Source organism: Chlorocebus sabaeus, chromosome 1 (genome assembly GCF_047675955.1).
Source record: "Chlorocebus sabaeus isolate Y175 chromosome 1, mChlSab1.0.hap1, whole genome shotgun sequence".
NCBI lineage: Eukaryota > Metazoa > Chordata > Mammalia > Primates > Cercopithecidae > Chlorocebus > Chlorocebus sabaeus.
Window position 1 is genome coordinate 2,141,187 of NC_132904.1, and position 24,423 is coordinate 2,165,609.

Genomic DNA, 24,423 nt, shown 5'->3' on the forward strand with positions numbered 1-24,423 from the left:
CTGCCTGCCCTTCTTCCGGGGCACCCAGCAGCTCGGTCCCAGGGTGATGTTGACAGACAGACAGAGAGGCGGATGCAACCTACCTCTTGGGCAGGGAGCTGCGGTCTGAGGCCCCTGCCCAGCTGGAAACCACAGGGAGGGGAAGGGAGGGGAGGGGAGAAGAGGAGAAGAGAGGAGAGGAGCCGTCATGGGGCCTTGGAGTCGAGTCAGGGTTGCCAAATGCCAGATGCTGGTCACTTGCTTCTTTATCTTGGTAACAGGCAGGTCGGGCAGGAGTGGGTGGTGGGTGGGGGTGAGAAGGGGTGAGGGGAGGCAGGGCCTCAGCATGGGGATTACCCCTCTTCTCACACACACAACAGCCCTACTGTCCCTGTCCTGCCCTTGTAGACATGTGTCTGGGGCTCCTGGTGGCAGACAGTCACAGGCAGTGACCGCCATGGGCAGCCCCGTCTCTCCTCCTGAGGGGCAGGCAGCACAGAGCCCGGAGGAGGCCTGAGTGGGGCCGAGGCCTGGGGCAAGCTGGGGTGGAGGGCACTGGTTGCCAGGCTCCAGGGATCGTCTCCCCTTCTTGCCCAGGAGGGCGCTGGCACAGGGGTGGGGCTCATCCTACTCCGTAGCCAGCATGATCAGAGGTCCTGGGTGTCTGGGGAAGCTGGGCCATGTGTGTATGCGTCTACCATGTGTGAGTGCCTGTGAGTGTGCCGGGTGTCTGCAGTGAAGGCCCCCTGAGACCACTCCACAGAAACACTGGGAATCCCTGCAGCTGAGCCTGTCTGTCACGGGACCAGGAAGCTGGAGAGAGCCCTAGCCCTGTCCCCTGGGGCCAAGCTGCCCCATCCTGCGGCAGTCCCGTGTCCCACACTCTGAGTCTGTCCTATCCACAGCTGCTGGGCCTCTCTGTGGCCACCATGGTGACTCTCACCTACTTCGGGGCCCACTTTGCTGTCATTCGCCGAGCGTCCCTGGAGAAGAACCCGTACCAGGCTGTGCACCAATGGGGTAAGCGAGAGCCAGGCCTGGCTGCATTGGGAGGGGCTTTGGGTGCAAGGGTGGCTGGTAGGAGCCGAGCCCAGCTGGACGTCTCACTGTCGGAGTGGTGCCAGGCCCTGGGCAGGAGCCAGAGGTGGTCAGGGGCAGGGAGGGGCTGCCCTGGAGTCCTAGCTCCCCTGGACAGAGCCTCGGGTCTGGGTGACAGCCGGTGTTCCTGCCTGACTCTCGTGCCCCACAGGAGCGTGGGCACAGTGTGGGTATATGTTGGGCAGGGTCGGGACCTGGCTCTGTGCAGTCAGGGCTGAATCCCAGGCAGGCGCCACCTGGGAGTGGCCTGGGGCCGGGTTCAGCAGGTCCATGAGGGCTCCACATGGCTGATGTTCCACTCAGGACCTGGGACACGGGAGGGGAGGGGTGGGGCTGCTCTAGCCAGACGCCTCCCTGCAGAGACTCAGCAGCGACTTATCCAACATCCAGAGAGCGGGAGCGAGAGCCAGGGTCTGCTGGGGCCACTTGGGGGTAAGGCGGAGGAAGGCCCCTTTCATGAGGGGATGCCGGAACCAGACCTGCAGGGGACTCAGGCAGGAGCTCGGGGGCCCAGGAGGGCTGCAGCCCGGTGGGCAGATACGGGGAAAACGCTGCCTTAGAACCCACTGCTTTTCCCCAAGTCTTAGGACCAGGGCCTCCCTGGAGGAGGACGCCTGGGGCCCAGGTCCAGGTCCGGACTGATAAGATTACAGCTCCAGTCCAGCCACTTGTCACTAGGGCATGGCGGGGAGCATGTGGCTTCTAAGATAGCCCCCCAGGCAGGGAGGGCAGGGAGGAAAAGAGGGAAGGAGGGGCAGTTCCCCAGGCTGAAGGAGTCCCGCCTCCCTCCTTCCCTCAGGGCCCTGTCTGGTGGAGAGACGGCGCCCACTCAGAGCCCCCCAGAAGTCCCGCACAGCCCCTGACTCCGAAGTTAGATTTCAGACCCAGGTCGTGTGCACTCAGGACCTGTCCTGGGCATCCCAACCCTCCTCCTCTCTCCTCCCAACCAGCCTTCTCTGCGGGGTTGAGCCTGGTGGGCCTCCTGACTCTGGGAGCCGTGCTGAGCGCTGCAGGCACCGTGAGGGAGGCCCAGGGCCTCATGGCGGGGGTGAGTTCATTGTGTTCCCAGATGCCCATGTCCCCAGAAAGAATCAGGAAGGAGTGAAGAGCTGGCAGGCCTGGGCGCCACCCCCACACCTGAGTGACTAGGCAGAAACAGAGGCTCCAGGGATGCTGACCAGCCGAGACCCCCCACCTGGGTAGCCAAGGCTCCTCCACCAGGCCCTACACCTCACCTTGTCATCCACACGCCCAGCAAGGGTTCCTATAGGAGCCCTGAAAGAGAGAGATGGTGCTCCTCACCCTGGGAGCCGTTTCCAAAGTCCCTGGAAGGGTCTGGTTCGATTGCCCAGCAAGCTCTGGGAGGGCACTGGGAGCATCCCATTTCCTATTCGGAGGAGGCCAGGCCGGGCAAGGGAAATGGCTCTCGAGCTCTCCAGCCTGGGTTCTCCTGAGCTGCTAGGGGTGTCTCCCCAGCCCCGAGGCCCCATAGGCCCCTCCACCCCACCCCATAGCAGTGGCCCCTTGTTGCCCCCATTCCTACTCCTCCCCATGGGCTTCTGTCTTGGTCCTTGCCAGCCCTCGAAGGTCATCGCAGACCCCACCTGGCGGCAGCCTCCCCACGCCTGTCCTGCCCCTGCCAGGCCCACAGCCCTTCTCTCTCACCACAGCTAAGGCAGCTCCTCCCTGGTGCCCTGGGGTCCCACCTGTCCCTCTAGCCTCCTGTCTCCCCATTCCAGCCGTGAGGAGCTTGTGCTGGGGGCTTTGCTCCCCTGTCTGGCCTGTGATGCTGGACCACTCTGGAAGTCCCTGAGGGCACAGCCTCCTGGGTCCCCAGGGCTGGCAGGGTTCTCAGCTCAGCCTTCAAATTCAGCAAATGCTTGTTTAATGACCCTGGTTTATAAATGTCTCCAAGGATAGGAATAGAGTCACCTCCTGGAGCTGCTGCGGGGCCAACCAGCCCTGGGTGGGCCCATGGGGAGCAGAGAAGGACCCAGCAGCTCCAGCACTAGCCAGGATTCCTGCTCTGGGGCACAGGAGCGTGGGCAGGCACAACCCCAGCCTGTGCTATCTGGCTTCAGGGCCAGGTGGGAGGCCCCAATGGGGAGATGACAAGGCAAGGAGTCTGCCCCTCAAGAGGGTGTGTGGCCTGCAAAGGGACACCTGGATGGAAGGAAAGGCTGGCAACAGGGCCAGGCCAAGGGGTCCAGGTCTGAGCTGGAGGCCCAGAAAGAACCGGCGCTGGGGCTGCAGCACCATCCACCAGGGGGCGCCATGGTGCTGGGCTTGAGGCCACATATGCAGAAGCCAGCTGGGCCACGGGGTCCTGCCCCGGTCACCAGCCTTTCCCACCCCACCTTGCCCCCATGCACAAACCAGCCTAGCACCCTGATCTGTGGCCAAGGCGGTCAGCGAGCACCTGGGCTCGGGTTCTGTGTCCCCAGCCAGCCTCAAGGCCAGGGTGACTTGATACACGGTTCAGGCTTGTAGAGCAGCCTGGGAGGTCCCCAGCTGGATGCCTGCACTGGGCTGGGGTCCTGAGGACACTCCAGTCCGAGCTGGGTGGTCTCCAGCGCAACCCCCAAGCCCCAGTGTACTTAGACCTGGCCTGGATGGTGAGCTCAGCATGGCCACAGCAGGGAGCTGGGAGATCTACCCCGTTGAGCTGCATGCATGTGTGTGCATGAAGGTGAACTTATGTGCAGGCATGTGCAAATATACATGTGTGTGCATGTGCGTGTGTGTGTATGAGTGTCTGTGTGTGCATGTGCATGAGTGTGTGTGTGCATGTGCAGGTGCCTCTGCGTGTGCGTGTGTGCAAGTATCTGTTACCGGTCTTCACCTGCCCCTGTTGCCATATGGGTGTGTTGTCTGCGTGTTGCATCTGGCACATCTGTGTGTGTGTCTGCATGCATGAGCCCAGGTGAAGGGGCTAGGGATAGGGAGCAGGGAGTGGAAAGATTTTTTCCAATGGGCTGGGTGCCTGGAGGCTCCCCACAAGGCCCTTTCCTGCCTGCCCCCACCCCTCCGGCCTCTCCCCTAGCTGGCCTCTCGCACAGGAAATGAAAGAGCTTGCTGGGCTGAGAGAGCAGAGCTGGCAGCGCTGCCCAAGGAAGCACATTCAATTCGCTTATGTATGTATGTATTTATTTCCATCTAGAATGAGGAGAAAGACAATGGCCAGGGCAGACGTGACCACCCAGCGGCCTCTGATGGTGAAGGCCTTGGGGAGGTCTGCATGGCCCATCCACTGCCCAAGATCCTCTCTGTGCAGGGGGTTTGTGGGGGGAGAGAAAGAGAGAGAGAGGCCGTGGACGCTGTTTCTCCTGAGGAATGAAAAGGTTTCTGGAAAATGCTGGTCTCCTGAGCTGGCTCAGGGCCTCAAGCCTGGGAGGCACCACTGAGTGATAGCTTCCAGATGGGGACGGTGGCCCTCAGCCAGCAAGAAGGAGGAGAAGGAGGACAAAGAAGGAGGAGGGAAGAGGAGAAGGAGGGAGAAAGAGGGAGAGGGAAGGGGAGGAAAAGGAGGGAAAAGGGAGAAGGGAGAGGGAGTGGGGAGGGAGAGGGAGGGGGAGGAGGGGGATGGAGGGGGAGGAGAAGGAGGGAGGGGAGAAGGGAAGAAGAAGGAGGAAGAGGGAGGACAAGGGATGAGGAGATGGAGGAGGGGGAAGGAGGAGGAAAGAGAAAAGAGGAAAGGTGAAGAGAAGAAAGAGGAGGAGGGTGGAGGGAGGAGGAGGAAGAGGAAGGAGGAGAAAAGAGAGGAGGAGGAGGCAGCTCCCAGGCCATCGCCCATCAGGCCTTGCAGCCTCCAGGGCAGGCAGGAGGGTCATGGGGAGCCGCCAGTGCCCCATCCCTGCAGGGCTGGAGGCCCCATGCTCTCGCCTGTGTTTGGGGGCCAGCAGGGCTCCCCAGCTCTTTCCATGCCCCTCTTGACCAGCTTCCCCTGGCATGCTGGCATTGTTGCTGCCCGCCTGCCAGCATGAGTGGGTCTCTGTCTATTTCACGGACACTCATGCTCCTGGCATCACCCTGAATGGGTCCCCAGGGTTGGAAGGGCCCAGACCCAACCTGCCTCAGCCTGTGGACCACCCAGCCGGGCACAGTGCTGCCTGTGGGGGCTGGCATTTCACCAGGGCCTCAGGACTCCTGGGGGAGCTGCCTGGTCGGCGGCTAGACTCACCATCAGGTACTCCGGGTCCTCAGGGCACCAGCATGAAGGCAAAGGCAGCCGCCCAGACCCCGAGTTGGGGGACATCCCCAGGCTCAGGGCACCAGCACGAAGGCAAAGGCAGTCGCCCAGACCCTGAGTGGGAGGACATCCCCAGGGTTCTTAGCCTGGGTGACCTCTGCCGCCATCCATAAAACCATGTCGGGAGCATCTGTCTGCTCTCAGGGGGGTCTCTCATGTTCCCCAGCTTCTACAAAGCGGCTCTCAAAAGCCTGGAAGCCCTGACCAAAAGAACAATGGGGGCAAGTGCCAGGGGCTGGTGAGCAGACGTTTCCGCCGGAGAACGCCCCACTCCACAACTAGGGGCACTGGCACCAGTGAGAGAGAGGGGACAGTGGTTGGCCAGGCCATGGGGACCCAGGCAGAGTATGGAGAGAAAGGGAGGTGAGGGAGGTAGGCTCACCTGCAAAGAGAGAGGCCACAGCATCCTGAGCAGGCGCCATATCTGTCCCAAACCTCACCAGCGCTGGGCTAGCTGGTGGCTTGTTTCAGAAAAGAAGGCAAAACAGAAGAGCCTACAGCAGGCTCAGGCTCAGGGGAGGCTCTGCCCGGCCCTGTCCAGGTCCATGCCCCTCAGCAAGCAGCTCCAGTGGGCAGAGGTCTCCATCTTCTCAGGGGCGCCCTACCCTTCCTGGGCAGGGGTGTGGTGCTGCCATCAACAGGCCCCTGGGGGCCAAAATGGGAGAACAAGGGACGAATTCCCAAAAAGCGCCGAGGAAGGGGATGGGAAGGTGCTATGGAACCCACGGACCCAGCGCCCATGCTCTCCCCAGGCCAAGTCTCCCTCTCAGGCAGTGGGGAGCAGGGCTCAGATCCATGCCTCAACCAAGCATCCCGCTGGGGGCACAGCCTAAGGGCACTGCCCTGCCCAGGCCTGCCAGGCCCTACCAGGCCCCTCAGTGATTGGCCAGGCCACTGCAGTGACCGGCCCCCCACAGTGACAGGCCACCCCCCACAGTGACCGGCACCCCACAGTGACCAGCCCCCCCACAGTACAGGCCCCCCCACAGTCACTGCCCTCCCAAGAGTGACCGGCCACCCCTCGCAGTGACTGCCACCCCCCATAGCGACAGGCCCCCCAACAGTGACTGGCCCCCCAACAGTGACCAGCCCCCCACAGTGACCGCCCCCCTCAGTGTCGGGCCCCCCCACAGTGACCGGCCCCCCACAATGACCAGCCCACCACAGTGACCGGCCCCCCACAGTGACCAGCCCCGCTCTGCCCCCAGGGCTTCCTGTGCTTCTCCCTGGCGTTCTGTGCACAGGTGCAGGTGATGTTCTGGAGACTCCACAGCCCCACCCAGGTGAGCACCAGCTGCCCCTACCCTGCAGCAGAGGGTCCCCCAGCAAGCCAGTGGGCGCCTGGGGACTGGGGAGCAGTCCTGGGAGGGGCAGCCCCAGCTTCCAGGCTTGCACTGACCGGGTAGGGTGGGGGAGACCGCAGCCTGGGTTCCCTCTGAGGCTGCAGGGAGGCCAAGCGCTGGAGGTAAGTGAGGGCCAGCAGCTCCCTGGTAGGGAGAGACCTATGCTGTACCCATGCCTTCGCCCCAGCCTCATTTTCTTGAAGCCCCTCAGCCCACCCCCTCCTGAGCTGATGCCCCTCAGGTTTGGGGGAGGGATCGAGGAGGAAGAAGAAGGAAAGCCACTGGCTTGGCCTTAGGGGTTGACTGGAAGGAGCAGAGTGTTCCAGAACATGAGACCTGAGGGCCCCCGCTCCTGATGGAGGCCTGGTGGGGCAGACAGTGCCTGGAGACCCACGGGCTGGGGTGTCGCAGCCTCCACCCCCTCCACAGGACATCACCCATCCTTCCATCCTGGCTGCTGACCTGCCTGGAGGAGGAGCTGGCCTAGCTGACCCTGGGCAGGGGCCAAGGGTGTCCCCGTGGAAAGGCCAGCAGCTTGGAGAGGAAGGAGGCCTCCCTGGCCCAGCAGAGAATGAGAGCTCGGTAACACAGCCAGCCCCACCTTCCCCTTGAGAGCCCAGGGCAGCCAGGTAGTGCCAGGGACAGCTGCAGGCAGGGTCATCGAGTGGGACAGGAGAGCCTGGCAGGTCACAAGAGGTGATTTCTTGGAGCCCTAGCTGGAGTCCTAGTGGCCTCGTGTATTCAAGTGTCTGGTTGCCCAGGGCCCCCAAACAGGCTTGGCCATGATAGATGCTGAGGCTAGTGGCAGGCAGGTCCTCTGGCTGAGCTCTGCAGGGCGCCTGCTGTGCCAGTTCTTGAGCCGTGCTGGCAGCCTGAGTGTGGTGGCCCCCACCGTGGTTTGCAGATGGGGGAACTCAGGCCCTCCAGGGATGGGGGGAGCTCAAAGTTACCCTGGCAGTGCCAGGGCTGGAGGGGGCTCCAGGCTTACCACAAAGGCTCTTGGCCCCAAAGTGCCTGCCCACCCCTGGCATCATTTGGGATGAACCGCCTGAACCAGGTGGGAGAAACATCATTTTCTCAGGCCCAGAAGGGTCCCAGAGGGACTGAGCCCCCTAAAGAGGGCTGTGGCTTTGAGGATTGGCACAGTAGTCTTACCAGGGTGATGAGCTGGGCCAGGTCCATGGTTTCGGCCTCACGTTTCCTGTCCATTGTGGAGTGGTCTAGGCTCGTTTGAGGTCTGGGTCACAGTGGAGGTGGCCGAGGTCAAGACAGCTGTCAGGGTGCCTGGGCTCGTCTGGGGCAGCTGCAGCCCATGCCCCATGCTTCTGTGTGTTTATGGCTCTGACCCTGGAAGCATAATTCTGGAGGGGAGGGGGCCATGCAGGGGCTACAGGACAGAACATAGCTGGGGCCTGCTCTCCAGGAAGGGAAGGGGGTGCAAAAAGATAGACGCCCTAGCCGGGCTTGCCTATGGCCTGTCCCGGCCCCAGGTAGCATCCCCCACACACATCATCTTTGTCTGGCCCATGCGCCCAGCTGGCCTTCAGGGGTCAGTTCTCAGGGCCTTGCCTGACCCCAGGCAAGGAACTGGGGCTTCCCCCTGGGCCTCTGGGTCCAGCAACCGGGAATTCTGCGCTGGCCCTGCTGCTCCAGGTCTTTGTCCTGAAGCACCCCCCGGGCACCGGAAGATGGAGCTCAGTGCATTGGTACCCTTCAGGGTGCACCTGCCCCCAGGTGTCCTGAGAAACACAGGCCCCAGGCTCCTTCAGAGCCCCCAGAGCCTGGGATGGAGACAGATGGTGAAGCATCACCTAGGAGCCCAGGCCCCGTGGGGAGTGGCCGGCCTGGCCTCCAGAGCCCTCCAGGGCCAGGCTTTGGGGCAGGAGGCCTACCTTGCTGAGCTCTGCTTCCTCAGTCATGGGGAGAGCTGCTTGGCAGAGCCAGGTAGAGCAGGGAGAGCAGGCAGAGCAGGCATAACCGGCAGAGCCGGCATAGCGGGCAGAGCAGGCAGAGCGGGAAGAGCAGGCAGAGCGGGAAGAGCCGGGCAGAGCAGGCCCCTCAGCCACTAGCAGGCGTTGTCACTCTCGCCCTGCTGCGGTAATAGCGACACCTAGCTCAGAGCCTCAGAGGCACCCGTGTCCTCCCTGGGCCATGGCAGGCGCCTGACAATGGGGAGTCATTGGAGTTGGGAGGGAAGCAGGAGAGGAGGTCTGAGCCAACCCCAGGCCCACTCCACCAGGCCTCCAGTCCTCACCAGGACCTCCACCCACGAGGACACAATGGCCAGGCCAGACTCCACCCCCATTTCACACTCACAGATGTTGAGGCTGAACAAGACCCCCGCCCAGGCCGACAGTGGTGTGGCCAGCTTGGCGCCTGCCTCCCAGGGCACTGCGGGGAGGACAAGGCTGGCTGAGTTGGGGATGACTCATGGAGAGTGGTCTGACTTTTATTAGCCATCAGTGGGAGGGATGCATTAGGGTCAGGAGCCAAGTTTGGCCTGGAAAGTCCATCTGGCTCCCGTTGGGGCCTCCAGGCTTGGGCAGGGCTGACCGAGAGCCTCCACTGCCCACTGCCCACCCAGTTGGCCGCTGTCAGGGCTGCCACGGGGGCTGGGCCGCAGTGCAATGAGAACCGAGGGAAGCCACGCTTCCTTTCTGGAGGGCAGGTGTGAGCGGCCAGAGCAGGCCTGGGGCTTCCGTTCTCCCCCAGCCCTTTGGGGCAACTGCTGAGCACCCTTCCATGTGTCCCGACTGTCAGCATGGCATCTGGGGGAGAACTGAGGGCCTCTGAGGCAGGAAGGAGACATCAGAGGGTAGGGACCTCAAAGAGGGCCTCGCCCTGTGCCAGGAGACCAGCAACTCCTGGAGCAGTCACAGAAGCCTTCCGGTAGGAGGCGAGATTCCAGTTTGTCTTTGAAGGGATAACTTGGCAGGGGACAGCACCTTGCTTAGGAGGGTGGAGACATGAGGTCCAGGTGGTGTTAGGGTGTGGAGTGCAGACAGCACATCCAGCCAGGCCCCATCACCTTCCACCTTCTCCACCCCCTGCCTCACAGTGGCCTCGTCCACCCAGATCTGACTCCAGGTGCCCAAGCCTTCTCTGGTCAAAAGCCTTACCCAGAGCCCAGCTGCCCGGGCTTCCGGAGGGCAGCTGGGTGATTCTGGGGAAAGACCTAGAATCCCCCAGCTTTTTGGGAGCTGAGGTCCTGGCACAGGGTCTCTCAAGCCTTTTCCACCAGGCCCAGCCCCATCCACCATTTCCAGGTCAACAGTAGCGTGATGGAAACTTCCCTGGGCCGACCTTGCAAGACCACAGGAGAGGCAGATGCAGAGCTTGGCCTCGATTTATCCTGCAGGACCCTCTGGGGGCAGGAGGGCCACACTGACGGCCATTGTGTGGAGGCCCCACTGTTGATGTTGGGAAGCACTGTGACTGGCTGCCCAGGGACCCAGGCTACCCCTTGGGGAGATCCACCTGCTGCGAGGAGGGCGGTGCTGGGACGTCACTCCACTAAGGGCCCACCAGCCTTTGGGATGTTGTGGGGAGGGGGCTGTGTCCCTGGATCTCTCACCAGGGCCAGGACCTCCCCGTGGTCTCTCGGTGTAGGTGGAGGATGCCATGCTGGACACCTACGACCTGGTATATGAGCAGGCGATGAAAGGCACGTCCCACGTCCGGCGGCAGGAGCTGGCGGCCATCCAGGACACAGTGAGCGTGGGGACGGCTGGGTGGCAGGGCAGTCAGCCTCTGTTTGGACTGCAGTTCAGAGAACAGGCACAGGGTGGCCAGTGAGAGGTCTGGCCAGGCACCAAGAGGTTCCAGGACGTAGGCCAGAGCTGCCCCTCAGGGCTGACGGCACAAAGCTCCCATCCTCTGTCTGCCCGGGACAGGGCCGCCTACCAGATTCTCGAGGCCCAGTGCAAAATGGGAAGGCAGGGCCCCTTATTCAGAAACACTGAGGATTTCAAGAGCATTAAAGCAAATACGGGGCCAAACATAGTGGCTCACGCCTGTAATCCCAGCACTTTGCGAGGAGGTTGAGGCAGCTGAATTGCTTGAGCCCAGGAGTTCCAAGACCAGCCTGAGCAACATAGGGAAACCTTGTCTCTACTTAAAAAAAAAGCACGCACGGCCCGTGAGCAGGGCGGGGAAGCTGCCTGGCCCCAGCAGGAGTTCCCTCCCCAGCAGGCAGGCAGCGAGACTTAAAGCTCCCCTCACCAGGGCCCGGCTGCACGATGGCTGGAGCCCCCAGCAGAAGCAGCTGCAATACCCGGAGCCCCAGCCCTGGCCTGCAGGGAACCCCACCTGGAGCTTTGTGGTGCCTCAGTTTCCCCATATGTGCTGCCCGCCTCCTGGGGTCTCGGAAGCACATCACCACTCCCTCCCTTCTGTTCTTGTAGTTTCTGTGCTGTGGGAAGAGGTCTCCTTTCAGCCGTCTGGGGAGCACAGAGGCTGACCTGTGTCAGGGACAGGAGGCGGCAAGAGAGGTGAGGAGGGGACCTGGAGGCTGGCCAGGCAAGACCCTCAGGGGCTGGACACCCTAGGGCCCAACCCCGAGACCCATAGCCATCCTCCCACCCCAACCCTTGGCCTCCCCAGAGCCTTGGGACCTGCCCGCTGAAGGGCTCAGGGAAGGTTCTGGTGTGATCGGAGGCTAGTTAGGGTTCATGGTACACCAAGCCTGTCAGGTGGCCGGGCTAGGCTCAAGACATAGATACAGGCCCCTTTGCCCAGCTGGACACAGGCCTGATGCGCCGTTCACTCCTTCAAGTCAATTCCAGTTTCGGGGCTTCCCAAGGCCAGCTGAGTCCACAGAAGCCTCTTGGAGTGCATCCATGAGGGCTCTGTGCCAAGGGCTGCAAAGCCAGCATGGTGGGCTCTATCTAGGGGGAAGGGTGCAGGCGTCCTGGGGGGCATCAGAAGGAGTGGAAGGGCACTCAGAGGAGGAGAAGCGAGGCTGGAGGATCAGTGTAGGCTGGGGTGTGGCCAGGGCTTCAGCAACAACAGAGCGGGGCCCGAGGCCAAGAAGCCTTTCCTCCCAGAGCCCTGGGACAAGCTGGGCCCTCCCCTTTCTCCTGGTGCCCAGCAGCCCTCCCCCAGTCCACCGTGCCCCCTCCCTGCTCCTCTCCCCTACTGTCCTGGAAACAAACCCACCCTATCTCACAGTGGAAGGCACCTGGCGACCCTCCAAGAAACAGAGGGGAAGAGAGCAAATGGCTGGAGGCCTGGCGAGGGGTGGAGCCACAGCCCAGGCTCTGAGGGCAGAAGGGCCAGTGCTGGGGACGCTGCTGGGGAGGCACCAGCGGCATCAAGGGCAGGGCTAACAGTCAGGATCCCTGTGCCACCCAAGGAGAGGTCCCAGGTCCCCCGACTGAAACACAGGAGCGAGGGCCTGCCTTGAGCACCCTTGGGATGGCAGGGCCATGGGCCCGACTGCAAAGCCTCCTGGGGAGCCAGAAAAGCCAGCACAGGTGGTGGGCATGGAGCCACCCAGATGGGCAGGCGTGGGCAGGAGGGAGGCAGACCTGCCTGCGGGGGGCAGGAGGGTGAGCCCTGACACCCTGCAGAGGCCTTCACAGCCTGCCCCAGTTGCCACCATCTCCAGGGTTCAGAGACAGGCCTGTCACCTCCCTTTTCTGGAAAGATGCCTCTGGGTGCCATGCCCTGGGGTGGCACTGAAAGTCCGGGATGGAAGCAGGACCCTGGGACACTGCGGGGACCCCCCTCGCATCCCTCCACCTGCTGGCTTCCTGCCCTCCCTGTTAGTCATCGTCCTCTGGTCACCAAGGTGCTGTGCCCGGCCCTAGGCTGGATGCTGGTAACCCAGAGTGAATTAGAAGTGGCCCGGCCTAGGGGAGCTAACGTGTGGCCCAAGATGGACACTCAGGACAGCTGGGAGATGGTACCTGCTGGGCCCAGAGCAGTGCCCGGGTGCCCACAGGGGCCAGCCCTGTCCCATTGGGCTTCACCTGCTTGTGCTGCCTTTCCCTAGAGCCCTGGGGGCTTCCCAGGAATGTGCTACACCCACCTCCCTGCTGCCCTGGCATTGACCTAGGTGGGCGCTGCAGCTCCATGGCCCCACAGAAGCTGCTTGTCCAGGCAGGGAGGGCCGGTCAGGGCGGGTGCCATGCCTGCTGCCCTCTCGCAGGACTGCCTTCAGGGCATCCGGAGCATCCTGAGGATACACCAGCAGGTCACCTCCAGCCTGACCAGCATCGGCCTGGCCCTCACGGTACCCCCTTGCCTCCCTCACCGCCCCTTCCCACCTCCTGCCCCTCAGCCTGCCCAGCCCCCCACTCAGATGGAATGGTGACCCGGAACAGGATCTCTGGTCTTGGGCCTCACTGGTTGCCAACCTTAGGGAGCTGGTCCGCTGTGACAGTGTTTGCCTCCTGCAGATGGGCCGCCCCCTCCCACTGCAGAGTCCTGAGGCTTTCTGGGGAGGGGCGCCCCCACTCTGGAGCAGCGGGGCAGCCCCGGGTGTCTCCCTCCCAGGTGTCCGCCTTGCTCCTCAGCTCCTTCCTGTGGTTTGCCGTCCGCTCTGGCTGCAGCTTGGATCGCAAGGGCAGATACACCCTGGCCCCACGGTAGGGCCCCCTGCTGCCCCCACCCTCTCTGGAAGGTCCTCCCCTGCTGCCCCCACCCTCTCTGGAAGGTCCTTCAGCTCCGCTCGAGACGCATCTGCTCTGCCAGCCCCCTGCTGCCCCCACCCTCTCTGGAAGGTCCTCCAGCTCCACTCGAGACACATCTGCTCTGCCAGCCACCGGGAGGGAGCCCCGGACCAAGCCGCAGGCTGATGCTGTAGAGGAAACGCTTTGGGGGTGACTGAGTGCCAGGGTGGGGTGGGAGACCTGGAGAGTTTCCAGACCCGATGCACTGCACCCCATAGTCCACATGGGGACCCCCCTTTGCTTGCACCAGGCCTTGCCAAGACCTGGAGATGGATGCTTCTGGGCCCCCAGATTACAGCCCCAGGCCAGGATCTCTGTGCTTGAATACCCCAGAGCTCCTCATGCTTAGGCGACAGGGAGGGTCCAACCCGCAGCCAGGCAGCTCTTCCTGCCCCCACGGAGCTGGCCTGTCTCTGCCTGCCATGCCCATTAACCCACCCACTTGCTCTTCTTGGCCATCCAAGCCCCCATCCCTGGGTCCTCTGCATTCTACAACAGCCTCACAGTCCCCCTAGAACATTCCACAGCAGCTCCATAATCCCTCTAGAACATTCTGCAACCCTGTGATCCCCTCTAGAACATTCCACAGTAGCCTCACAGGTCCCCTGTAGAACATTCCCCCACAGCCCCATGATCCCCTCTAGAACATTCCACAATAGCCCCACAGGTCCCCTGTAGAACATTCCACCACAGCCCCATGATCCCCTCTAGAACATTCCACAGTAGCCTCCCAGGTACCCTGTAGAACATTCCACCACAGCCTCATGATCCCCTTGCTCCTCAGAGCATGTGGCCACCAGCCCCAGGAGCCCAGCCTCTTCAGACGCTCCCAGGGTGGACCCGCACGTTGTCTCTGCTCCGAAGCAGATGCTATTGGTCCAAGAAGATACTCAGGTAGTCTTCGGTGGCTGCAGGACAACGATGCTGCACCTGGGCCCCTCTCCCGCCACCTGCCTGCCCACAGAGGTGAAGACGCCCCTGCTGTCAGCCCTCATGGGATCCCTGAGGGGAGGGACCGAGTTGTGAGGAGAGGAGGGAGTGAAGGACCAGCCAGAGAGCCAGGCTCCACTGGGAACAGACGCAAGGGTAGGGGTAGCTCACCAAATCCCTCCATGGGAACAGGCCAGGTGCAAGCACAAAGGAAGCCACGCTGGAGGCAGCAGCCCAGGGCTGACTTGCAGACACCGGTGGTCCACGCCCTGGAGGGCTCCACCCAGACACAAGCTGCAACGGTTTTCTATGCTGCATAAAAAGCAGCACAGATGTAAGGACTGCAAGCAGTGACCATTTATGATCTCTCAGCTCTCCAGGGCAGAAGTCCCGGTGGGCTCAGCGGGTGCCCTGCGAGGGGTCTCTCGGGCTGACGTCAGGCCTTGGTGGGCTGCACTGTCATCTGGAGGCTCCAGAGAAGCGTCTGCCTCCAGGACCATTCAGGCTGTTGACAAGTCAGCTCCTCATGGCTGTAGGACTGAGGTTCCCACGTCCTTGTCCCTGCTCCCATGGCCCCTCCACCTTCAAACCAGCAATGGTGCATTCAGCAAATTGTGGTCAAATATACATCACATAAAATGTACCATCGTAACCATTTTTAAGTGTATGGTTTGTGGCATTACATACATTCACATCGCTGTGCAAACACACCACCATCTGTCTCCAGAACTTTCCATCTTCTCAAGATGAACCTCTGTCCCCAGTAAACACCAGCTCCCATTCTATGCCCTGGTCCCTGGCACCCACCATCCACTTTTTGTCTCCATGGATTCAGCTGCTCCAGGGACCTCATTTGTGTGGGGTCACACAGGATTTGTCCTTTTGTGTCTGGTTTATTTCACTTACTGTTATGTCCATAAGGTCCATCCACGTTGTAGCTTATGTCAGAATTCTTTTTTTTTTTTTTTTTTTTTGAGACGGAGTCTCACTCTGTGCCCAGGCTGGAGTGCAGTGGATGGATCTCAGCTCACTGCAAGCTCCGCCTCCCGCGTTTACACCATTCTCCTGCCTCAGCCTCCCGAGTAGCTGGGACTACAGGCACCCGCCACCTCGCCAAGCTAGTTTTTGTACTTTTTAGTAGAGACGGGGTTTCACCGTGTTAGCCAGGATGGTCTCGATCTCCTGACCTCGTGATCTGCCCGTCTCGGCCTCCCAAAGTGCGGGGATTACAGGCTTGAGCCACCGCGCCCGGCCAGAATTCTTGAAAGATAAATCTTATCAGCTTTCCCGTCATCTCACAGCCACATGGTCCAGGGATTAAGGCAGGACATTTAGTGGGGAGCGGGGAACATTTTAGATATTCTGCCTGCCACACCTACTCTTACTGGACGTTCAGACCACATCGATGACGAATTAGCTCTAATGGTCCCTAAATGTGTGCACAATCTGCTTAAAATTCTAAGTCCTGGGTGGAATGCCAGCCAAGTTGGTTGGCCCAGCCTAGGCCAAGGCCCTAATGAAGCTGACAAAAGAGAAGGAATGTCAAGGCCCTTCTAACTTCCATAGGGGGTGTGTGGCCCCATCCCCCACCAACACCAGCTAAGAGGGACTCCCCCAAATAAGAGCGATCCTGTGATGAGCAGCCAGAGTGACACAGGCCAGCTACAGTCCACCCTGTCTTTCCAGTGACACTCTCACTTCCGAAAATGAGAACACTTCCACCCGACACGCAGCGCCCCCGCCGCCGAAAACGCACGGGCCTGGCCTCCTCTGCCTGACACGCAGCGCCCCCGCCGCCGAAAACGCACGGGCCTGGCCGCCTCCGCCTGACATGCAGCGCTCCCACCACTGAAAACGCACAGCCTGGCCTCCAAAGGAGGACACCAAAGGTCTCCTGGGTTCCACATGTGGTGACAGCCCAGGGTCTCTGGTGTTGGGCGTTCCCGCCGCTTCCGTCCTCAGCACGTCGCTGTTCTACAACCTATAGATTTAATGTGAAAGGAAGCACCAACAACACGTCCAATACACAGTCACCGTGGAAAGAAAAGGAGGGGAGAAAGGTGAGTTCCGTTCTGGTGAGGTTTAGACAGCACAATGAAAACAGAAACTTTGCCAGAAGCTCTAGATGCCTCACATCTGCAGCTGGTCATGAAACCGTGGGGTGTGTTCATGGCTCACATACTCCACACCCGTGTTTTCTCATCCAGGCAGCCCAATTCTTCACTCCTGCAGGGTCTGAGTCCTGAGCCTTGTTGCTGTGATTGTCCACCGATTTCATCCCTCGATTTGGCAGAATGGGGGAAGACCTGGGGGCCACCCAAGCTTGCCCATGTTCAGTAGTAAGGTCTCTGCTTCCTCTTATAAGGACCACCCTAGCTGTTCCCAAGGGCCCCTTAACCCACATGGCATCCACAATTTTCAGCTCCATCATTCCATGATTTATTCTCTGACCAAAGCACTCCCCTGTTAGTTACTAAAATCTCCAAACCAGGCCAGGCGCGGTGGGCTCACACCTGTAATGCCAACACTTTGGGAGGCCGAGGCAGGAGATGCTTGAAGCCAGGAGTTTGAGACCAGCCTGGGCTTGTTTCTACAACAACAAAAAGGAAATATTAGCCAGGCATGGTGGCACACACCTGTGGTCCCAGCTACTTGGGGGGCTGAGGTGGGAGGATCTCTTGAGCCCAGGAGGTCCGGGTTGCAGTGAGCCATGATCATAGCACTGCACTCCAGCCTGAGTGACAGAGTGAGACCCTGTCCCAAAATACAGACAAATAGGCCGGGGGCAGTGGCTCACGCCTGTAATCCTAGCATTTTGGGAGGCCGAGGCAGGCGGATCTCTTGCAGTCAGGAGTTTGAAACCAGCCTGGCCAACATAGTGCAACCCCATCTCTACTAAAAATACAAAAAAATTAGCCAGTCATGGTGGCGAGTGCCTGTAATCCCAGCTACTCAGCAGGCTGAGGCAGGAGAATCATTTGAACCTGGGAGGCAGAGGTTGCAGTGAGCCGAGATTACGCCACTGAACCCCGGCCTGGGCGACAAGAGCAAAACTTCATCTCAAAAATAAATAAATAAATAATAAAAAATAAATAAATAAAGTACACAAAAATTAGCTGTGCATGGTGATGGGGGCCTGTAATCCCAGCTACTGAGGAAGCTGAGGCAGGAGACTCGCTTGAACCCGGGTGGTGGAGGGTGTGGTGAACTGAGATTGTGCCACAGCACTCCAGCCTGGGTGACAGAGCAAGAGTTTACCCCAAAAAAAGATATATATATATGTGTGTGTGTGTGTGTGTGTGTGTGTGTACATATATACACATAACTAACTAACTAAATAATAATAAATAAAACAAATCTCCCAACCAGAAGAGTAAGGGCTAACCGGGCCCAGAGGCAAACCTTTTGTGAATGTTCTAACCATAAGTGCTGCCCTCACTCTCACCCCTAGGCCCCCAGCCTGTGGATTCTGGTTTGGGGGAACGGCACCATTCACCAGGGACCAGGACCATATGCTATAGGACCTCGCTGCAGTCTTGAGGTGGCATCTCCTAGCTGAGCTCCTACGTAATCCCGAGTGGTCCTGAGAAGCCAGATCACCATCCCGCAGGGGCGGGTCCTGTGGAGGGACAGGGTACATGGAACCCTAGTGAATCCCATGGTGTCTCCCCACTGCCCTGTCCTGCGGCTGTAAAGGCAATGCCTTGGCTAGAAACAGCAGTGCGTGCAGGAGCAGGCGGTAGGCTGGGAAGGAAAGCACCGGTGCTGGAGGAAGCAGTGCTAGTGGAAGGGAGTAGGTCCAGATCAAGAATCATCTTTCCCATCATCTCATAGTCACATGGTCCAGGGACGAAGACAGGACAGTAAGCGAGGAGAGGGGAACAGGATCATTTAAGACCACAGCTGGAAGATATCCCTGAATGTTTGCACAATTTGTTCAAGGTTCTAAGTCCCGAGTGGGACACCAAGTTGGCCCAGCCTAGGCTGAGGCCCTAATGTAGCTTAGCTAATAAGAGAGAAGGAATGCTGGGGCCCTTCTAACCTCCATAGGGGGGTGTGGCCCCCCATGAAGTGGAAATAGTGCCAGTGGGGGAGCATCAAGGACCAGGGCCATATCCTATAGGACTTCACTGCAATCTTGCGGTGGCATCTCCCAGCTGTGCTCCTAAATGATCCTGTCCTCCCTCTGCACTAAATGTCCTGCCTTCATCCCTGGGAAAAGCCAGACCCTCTCTATGAAAGGAGGTGTCCAAAGGCAGTCAGCCCATGGTCAGGTGACTGATCGGTCTCCCATGAGCTGTGGTTCCCTTCTGCAGGGCGGGACGGCACACTGCTGACCTTGATCGGGCATCAGCTACAGCGCAGGGGTGCCTGGAAGAGCTTGGCAGGCTGTCCCTGTGGCTGGGCCACGGCGGCTACCCTCCCCTCCATGTCTGCCTCAGGGCAGCACCAGCTCCCTTAGGGCAGAGGCTACCTGTCTGCCATAGGTTCCAAGAACCTTATTAGAGCTCAGTATCCAATGCACTTGACAGTAGACAATGCCCAGTCGTTCCACCTGCAGGACTCAGCAGACAAACAACACCCAAGTCAGACTACACCTGATGTCCCTGGACAGGGTCAGTCTCCACCCAGGCCCAGGGGACGCCAAGCGCTGTATCTCCAAGCGAGAAGAGGTACTGGCCACAGAGGGCAAACTCTGCTCCCCTCGACGGGCACTGTGGCCTCCACTATGGCTTGGCTCAGGCTCCGAGGGTGCCTTGGTCAGCCAAGACCCCAAGAGGACCCTTGGGTCCCCGAGCCACAACAACTGAGTGGCTCAGCCCACACAGGAAAAGGACCACATGGGCATCATCACTGGCTGTGCCTCCTGTGGAAAGCAGGCCACCCGCTGGCGTACCTGGACACAGGGGAAGCACACACGCAAATGAGGTCTGTGTTTCCTCCAAAGAGTGCTGCACATGGATGACTTGGGGTACAGGACTGGTCCTTTACCACCACCGAGTGGGCATGCCCAGCTTTGTTGGACCCCAGAGAGAGCTTCAGGAGAAAGCAGGAATCTCTGTTTTCACAGGGTTTCCTTCTCACCCTGCCACACATGGTTTTTGTTAAAGCAACCTACAACTTCCTCCCCTCCAGGTCACATCAGCCCAATGTCCCGTGGGCTGGGGAGATGGTCAAGGTCCACATGGGCTAAATTATGACTGAGAGCTAGGGCATTCATGTAATCCCAAGGCGGGTCCACACTGCTGTCCCTCCCAGTTAAGAGCAAACCACCTTTATGGTTTTCTACATGTTGGGATAGACTGAAAAACAACAACAAAACAGGTGTTTGCTGGCCAAATAGCTGCTTTCCAGGACAAATGCCTGTGCTGATTTGTTCCAATTAAGAAAACTGGTGCTCGCTTCAGCAGCACATACACTAAAATTGGAACCATACAGAGAAGATTAGCACGGTCCCTGTGCAAGGATGGCACGCAAACTCTTGATGCATTCCATATTTTTGGAACATACCTCAAAATAATAAGAGCCATATATGACAAACCCACAACCAATATCATACTGAATGGGCAAAAGCTGGAAGCATTCCCCTTGAAAACCAGCACAAGACAAGGATGTCTTCTCTCACCACTCCTATTTAACATAGTAGTGGGAAGTTATGGCCAGGGCAATCAAACAAGAGAAAGAAATAAAAAGTATTCAAATAGGAAGACAGGAAGTCAAACTACCTTTGTTTACAGATAACATGATCCTACATCTGGAAAACCCCATTTTCTCAGCCCAAAAGCTTCTTAAGCTGATAAGCAACATCAGCAAAGTCTCAGGATACAAACCCAGTGTGCAAAAATTGCTAGCATTCCTATACACCAACAACACGCAAGCGAAGTGAACTCTCATTCACAATTGCCACAAAAAGAATAAAATAGGAATAAAGCTAACAAGGCATGTAGTTCAAGGAGAACTACAAACTACTGCTCAAAGAAATCAGAGATAACACAAACAAATGGAAAAACATTCCATGCTCATGGATAGAAAGAATCAATATCATGAAAATGGCCTCACTGCCCAAAGCAATTTATGGATCCAATGCTATTGCCATTAAACTACCATTGACATTCTTCATAAAATTAGAAAAAATTATTTTAAAATTCATATGGAATCAAAAAAGAGCCTGAACAGCCAAGGCAATCCTAAGCAAAAAGAACAAAGCTAGAAGCATCATGCTACCCAACTTCAAACTATACTACAGGAATACAATAACCAAAACAGCATGGCACTAGTACAAGAACAGACATAGACCGATGGAACAGAATAAAGAACACAGAAATAAAACTGCACACCTACAACCATCTGATCTTTGACACACGTGACAAAAATAAGCAATGGGGAAAGGATTCCCTATTTAATAAATGGTGCTGGGAGACTGGCTAGCCATATGCAGAAAATTGAAACTGGACCCCTTCCTTATGCCATGTACAAAAATCAACTCACGGTGGATTAAAGATGCAAATGTAAAACCCAAAACTTTAAAAACCCTAGACGAAAACCTAGGCAATACCATTCAAGACATAGGCACAGACAAATATTTCATAACAAAGATGCCAAAAGCAATGCAACAAAAGCAAAAATTGACAAATGGGATCTAATTAAACTAAAGAGCTTCTGCACAGCAAAAGAAACTATAAACAGAGTAAACACACAACCTAAAGAATAGGAGAAAAATTTTGCAACCTATGCATCTGACAAAGGTCTGATATCCAGTATCTATAAGGAACATAAACAAATGTACAAGAAAAAAAGCAAACAAACCCATTTAAAAAGTGGGCAAAGGACATGAGCAGACACTTCTCAAAAGATGACAAACATGTGACCAACATTTGAAAAAAAAGCTCAACATCACTGATCATTAGCGAAATGCAAATCAAAACCACAATGAGATACCGTCCCACACCAGTCAGAATGGCCATTATTAAAAAGTCAAAAAATAACAGATGCTGGAGAGGTTGTGGAGAAAAAGGAATGCTTTTACACTGCTGGCAGGAGTGTAAATTAGTTCAGCCATTGTGGAAGACAGTGTGATAATTCCTCAGAAACCTAGAGGCAGAAATATCATTCTACCCAGAAATTCCATTACTAGGTATAGACCCAAAGGAATATAAATTGTTCTGTCATAAAGACACATGCATGCGTATGTTTACTGCAGCACAATTCACAATAGCCAAGACATGGAATCAACCTAACTGCTCATCAATGATAGACTGGATAAAGAAAATGTGGTACATGTACACCATGGAGTACTATGCAGCCATAAAAAGAAATGAGTTCATGTCCTTTGCAGGGACATGGATGGAGTTGGAGGCCATTATCCTTGGCAAACTAACACAAGAAAAGAAAACCAAACACGGCATGTTCTCACTTGTAAGTGGGAGCTAGATGGTGAGAACACAAGGACACAGTGGGAGAAACGACACACAGTGGGGCCTGTTGTTGGGTTGGGGAGTGGAAGGAGGGAGGAGGGAGAGCATCAGGAAGAATAGCTAATGGATGCTGGGCTGAATACCTGGGCAGTGGGATGATCTGTGCAGCAAACCACCATGGCACATGTTTACCTATGTAACAAACCTGCATATCCTGCACATGTGCCTCTGAACTTAAAAGTTGGAAATTTTGTGTCCTTTGTAGGGACATGGATGCAGCTGGAAACCATCATTCTTAGCAAACTATCACAAGAACAGAAAACCAAACACCGCATGTTCTCACTCGTAGGTGGGAACTGAACAATGAGATCACTTGGACTCGGGAAGGGGAACATCACACACCGGGGCCTATCATGGGGAGGGGGGAGGGGGGAGGGATTGCATTGGGAGTTATACCTGATGTAAATGACGAGTTGATGGGTGCAGCACACCAACATGGCACAAGTATACATATGTAGCAAACCTGCACGTTGTGCACATGTACCCTACAACTTGAAGTTTAATAATAATAAATAAATTAAAAAAAAAAAAAAAAAATTACTGACCAGACAAGGCGGCTCATGCCTGTAGTCCTAGAACTTTGGGATGCCGAGGTGGGCAGATCCATCACTTGAGTCCAGGAGCTTGAGACCAGCTTCTGCAACATGGCAAAACCCTGTCTCTACAAGAATAAATAAATAGATAAATAACAAAAAAAAAAAAAAAAAAAAAAAAAAAAGTTGGAAATTTTAAAAAGAAGAATGTCTGAAACTAGGGCTGCAATTATGTTACTACCTGATGTCAAGACCTCCCTGAGCGGGTAGTGGCTCCCACGTTGAAGAACTCTGCTTTGATGGCGTGTACAAGTAGAGGAGAGATTGTTGAATCTCTGCGTACATGCCTGTTCATCTCCACTGGAAATCACAAAACACCTGTCCCAGCTTATGCATGGTGATCCCCCTTCTCCGTGATTTCACTTCCTGCAGTTGTCATGACCGATGGTCAACCACAGTCTGAAAAACAAGTGAGCGCAATAAGATACTTTGAGAAAGACAGACCACATTCTCATACCTTTCATGACAGTATATTGTTATAACTGTGTTTTTTCTCATTAGTTATTGTTAATCCCTTATTGTGCCTAATTTATAAATTAGACCTTATAGGTATGTATGAATAAGAAAAAAAAAACAGCATATATAGGGATCAGCACTATCTGAGTTCCAGGCATCCACTGGGGTCTTGGAACACAGCCCCCGTGGGTAAGGGGCCCTGCAGTGCTCACAGCTGTGCCTGTGTGTTCTGGTATGTATCCCTGCTCACAAATCTAAACATTCTGCCAATCTGGTAGGTGTTAAATGGTATCGCATTATAGTTTAATTTCTAGTTCCCTATTTACTTGCCAGGTTTTCATGTTTATTGGCCATTTCTGTTTCCCATTATGATGTGAAATGCCTGTTCACATCTTTTGCCCATTGTCTGATTGGATCTAGGCATTTTTCTTGCTGGTTTATGAGGGTCTTTCTATGTATTACTGGATGGAATTCATTTGTTGTTTATATGGAGGATGAATATTGTCTCCCAACTTGTGATTTGACTTTCACTTTCTTTATGGTGACCTCTGGTGAACAAATGTTCTTAATTTATTTTTTACCTTTTAATGAAAATCTTAATACAGAAAAAAATGCAGAAAGAATAATACAATGAACATGCAAATACCCACCATGATAGCTAATTTTATGAGTCAACTTGGCTGGGCCACAATGCCCAGCTGTTTGGTCAAATACCAGTCTGGATATTGCTGTGCAGGTATTTTTAATGTATGATTAACATTTACATTAGTAAACTTTGAGTAAAGCAGGTTACCCTCCATGAGGTGAGTGGGCCTCATCCAATGAGGCCTTAAGGAAAAAGACCGAGGCTTCCTGGAGAAGAAATAATTTAGCCTTGAGACTGAAACGTACAAACTCTACCTGAGTTTCCAGCCTACTGGCCCACCCTACAAAATTCAAACCAGCTAGACCCACAACCACAGGGTCTAGCACCTTAAAATAAGTCTCTGTGTATGTGTATATATGGATATATATGTAATGCATACATATATTGTATATACTGTGTTTGTGTATTATATTAGTTCTGTTCCTCTGGAAAACCCTAATACAACCAGCACCTAGATTAAAACAACATAAGCATTTTGCCTTGTTTGCTTTCTCTCTCTCTCTCTCTCCATATATATATATATGCACACACACACATATGTGATTAATGTAAATTACAAACACATGGCCGTGGCACCTCAATCATAAATAAATAGTTCAGAAAATTCAGCATTCATCTCCAAAAATAGAGGATATTTTCCAATGAAAGTACAATCCCACTATCACATCTAGCTAAGTTAAACAATCATTCCCTAATCACGTTGAAAACATAATCCATATTCAATTTTTATCAAGTGCCCCAAAACACATTTGTTGCTGTTTGTTTCAGCCAAGATGGAGTCAAGTCCCATGCTTTGGGAATGTCTCTGTAGTCCAGTTTCTTCCCCATCCCCTGCCCATAATCTTTTCCCCAAGCCACTAACTTGTTTCAGGAGCATGGATCAGCGGCCAGACGATCCCAGACTCTAGGTCCCATTTCCCAAAGGTGTCATTCTACCTGCTCCACTCTGCCCTGCAAATTCCTGTAACTAAAGCTCAGAG

The 24,423-nt window shown here is 56.2% G+C and overlaps 1 protein-coding gene, 1 long non-coding RNA gene and 1 other non-coding gene across 17 annotated transcripts; 2 read left to right on the top strand and 1 right to left on the bottom strand.

Annotated features, from left to right (window-relative positions):
- Positions 1-40: 40 nt before the first annotated feature.
- TSPAN32 (tetraspanin 32) lies at positions 41-14,930 on the top strand. Of its 15 annotated transcripts, none has more exons than XM_037998833.2 (11): positions 74-253; positions 885-999; positions 2,028-2,125; positions 6,535-6,609; positions 7,081-7,251; positions 10,279-10,380; positions 11,073-11,159; positions 12,821-12,904; positions 13,168-13,259; positions 14,128-14,309; positions 14,646-14,813. In XM_037998833.2, exons 1-11 carry the CDS (start codon positions 188-190, stop codon positions 14,705-14,707), a joined length of 1,134 nt encoding a protein of 377 aa, XP_037854761.1. In that variant the 5' UTR covers positions 74-187; the 3' UTR covers positions 14,708-14,813. The 15 variants fall into 15 exon arrangements, with proteins under 15 accessions (XP_008005179.2, XP_037854761.1, XP_037854760.1 ...); XM_037998832.2 differs by having other exon boundaries at positions 14,466-14,748; XM_008006988.2 differs by lacking the exon at positions 7,081-7,251 and having other exon boundaries at positions 41-253; positions 14,646-14,930.
- Positions 14,488-22,769, bottom strand: LOC140709158 (uncharacterized). The gene is made up of 3 exons (XR_012089593.1): positions 22,523-22,769; positions 22,294-22,409; positions 14,488-14,585 (listed from the first exon to the last, which is right to left on the bottom strand). It is a non-coding gene; the product is annotated as an uncharacterized lncRNA (long non-coding RNA).
- LOC119624539 (U6 spliceosomal RNA) lies at positions 19,669-19,775 on the top strand. Its single transcript, XR_005240705.1, has one exon. It is a non-coding gene; the product is annotated as a U6 spliceosomal RNA (small nuclear RNA).
- Positions 22,770-24,423: the final 1,654 nt, after the last annotated feature.

Excerpts from the sequence above, each read along its gene's own strand:
- TSPAN32 (XM_008006121.3), top strand. The coding sequence starts at position 188 with ATGGGGCCTTGGAGTCGAGTCAGGGTTGCCAAATGCCAGATGCTGGTC. Across the intron at positions 254-884 it reads TCACTTGCTTCTTTATCTTG|CTGCTGGGCCTCTCTGTGGC; the intron begins GTAACAGGCAGG and ends TCCTATCCACAG. Across the intron at positions 13,260-14,127 it reads AGATACACCCTGGCCCCACG|AGCATGTGGCCACCAGCCCC; the intron begins GTAGGGCCCCCT and ends CTTGCTCCTCAG.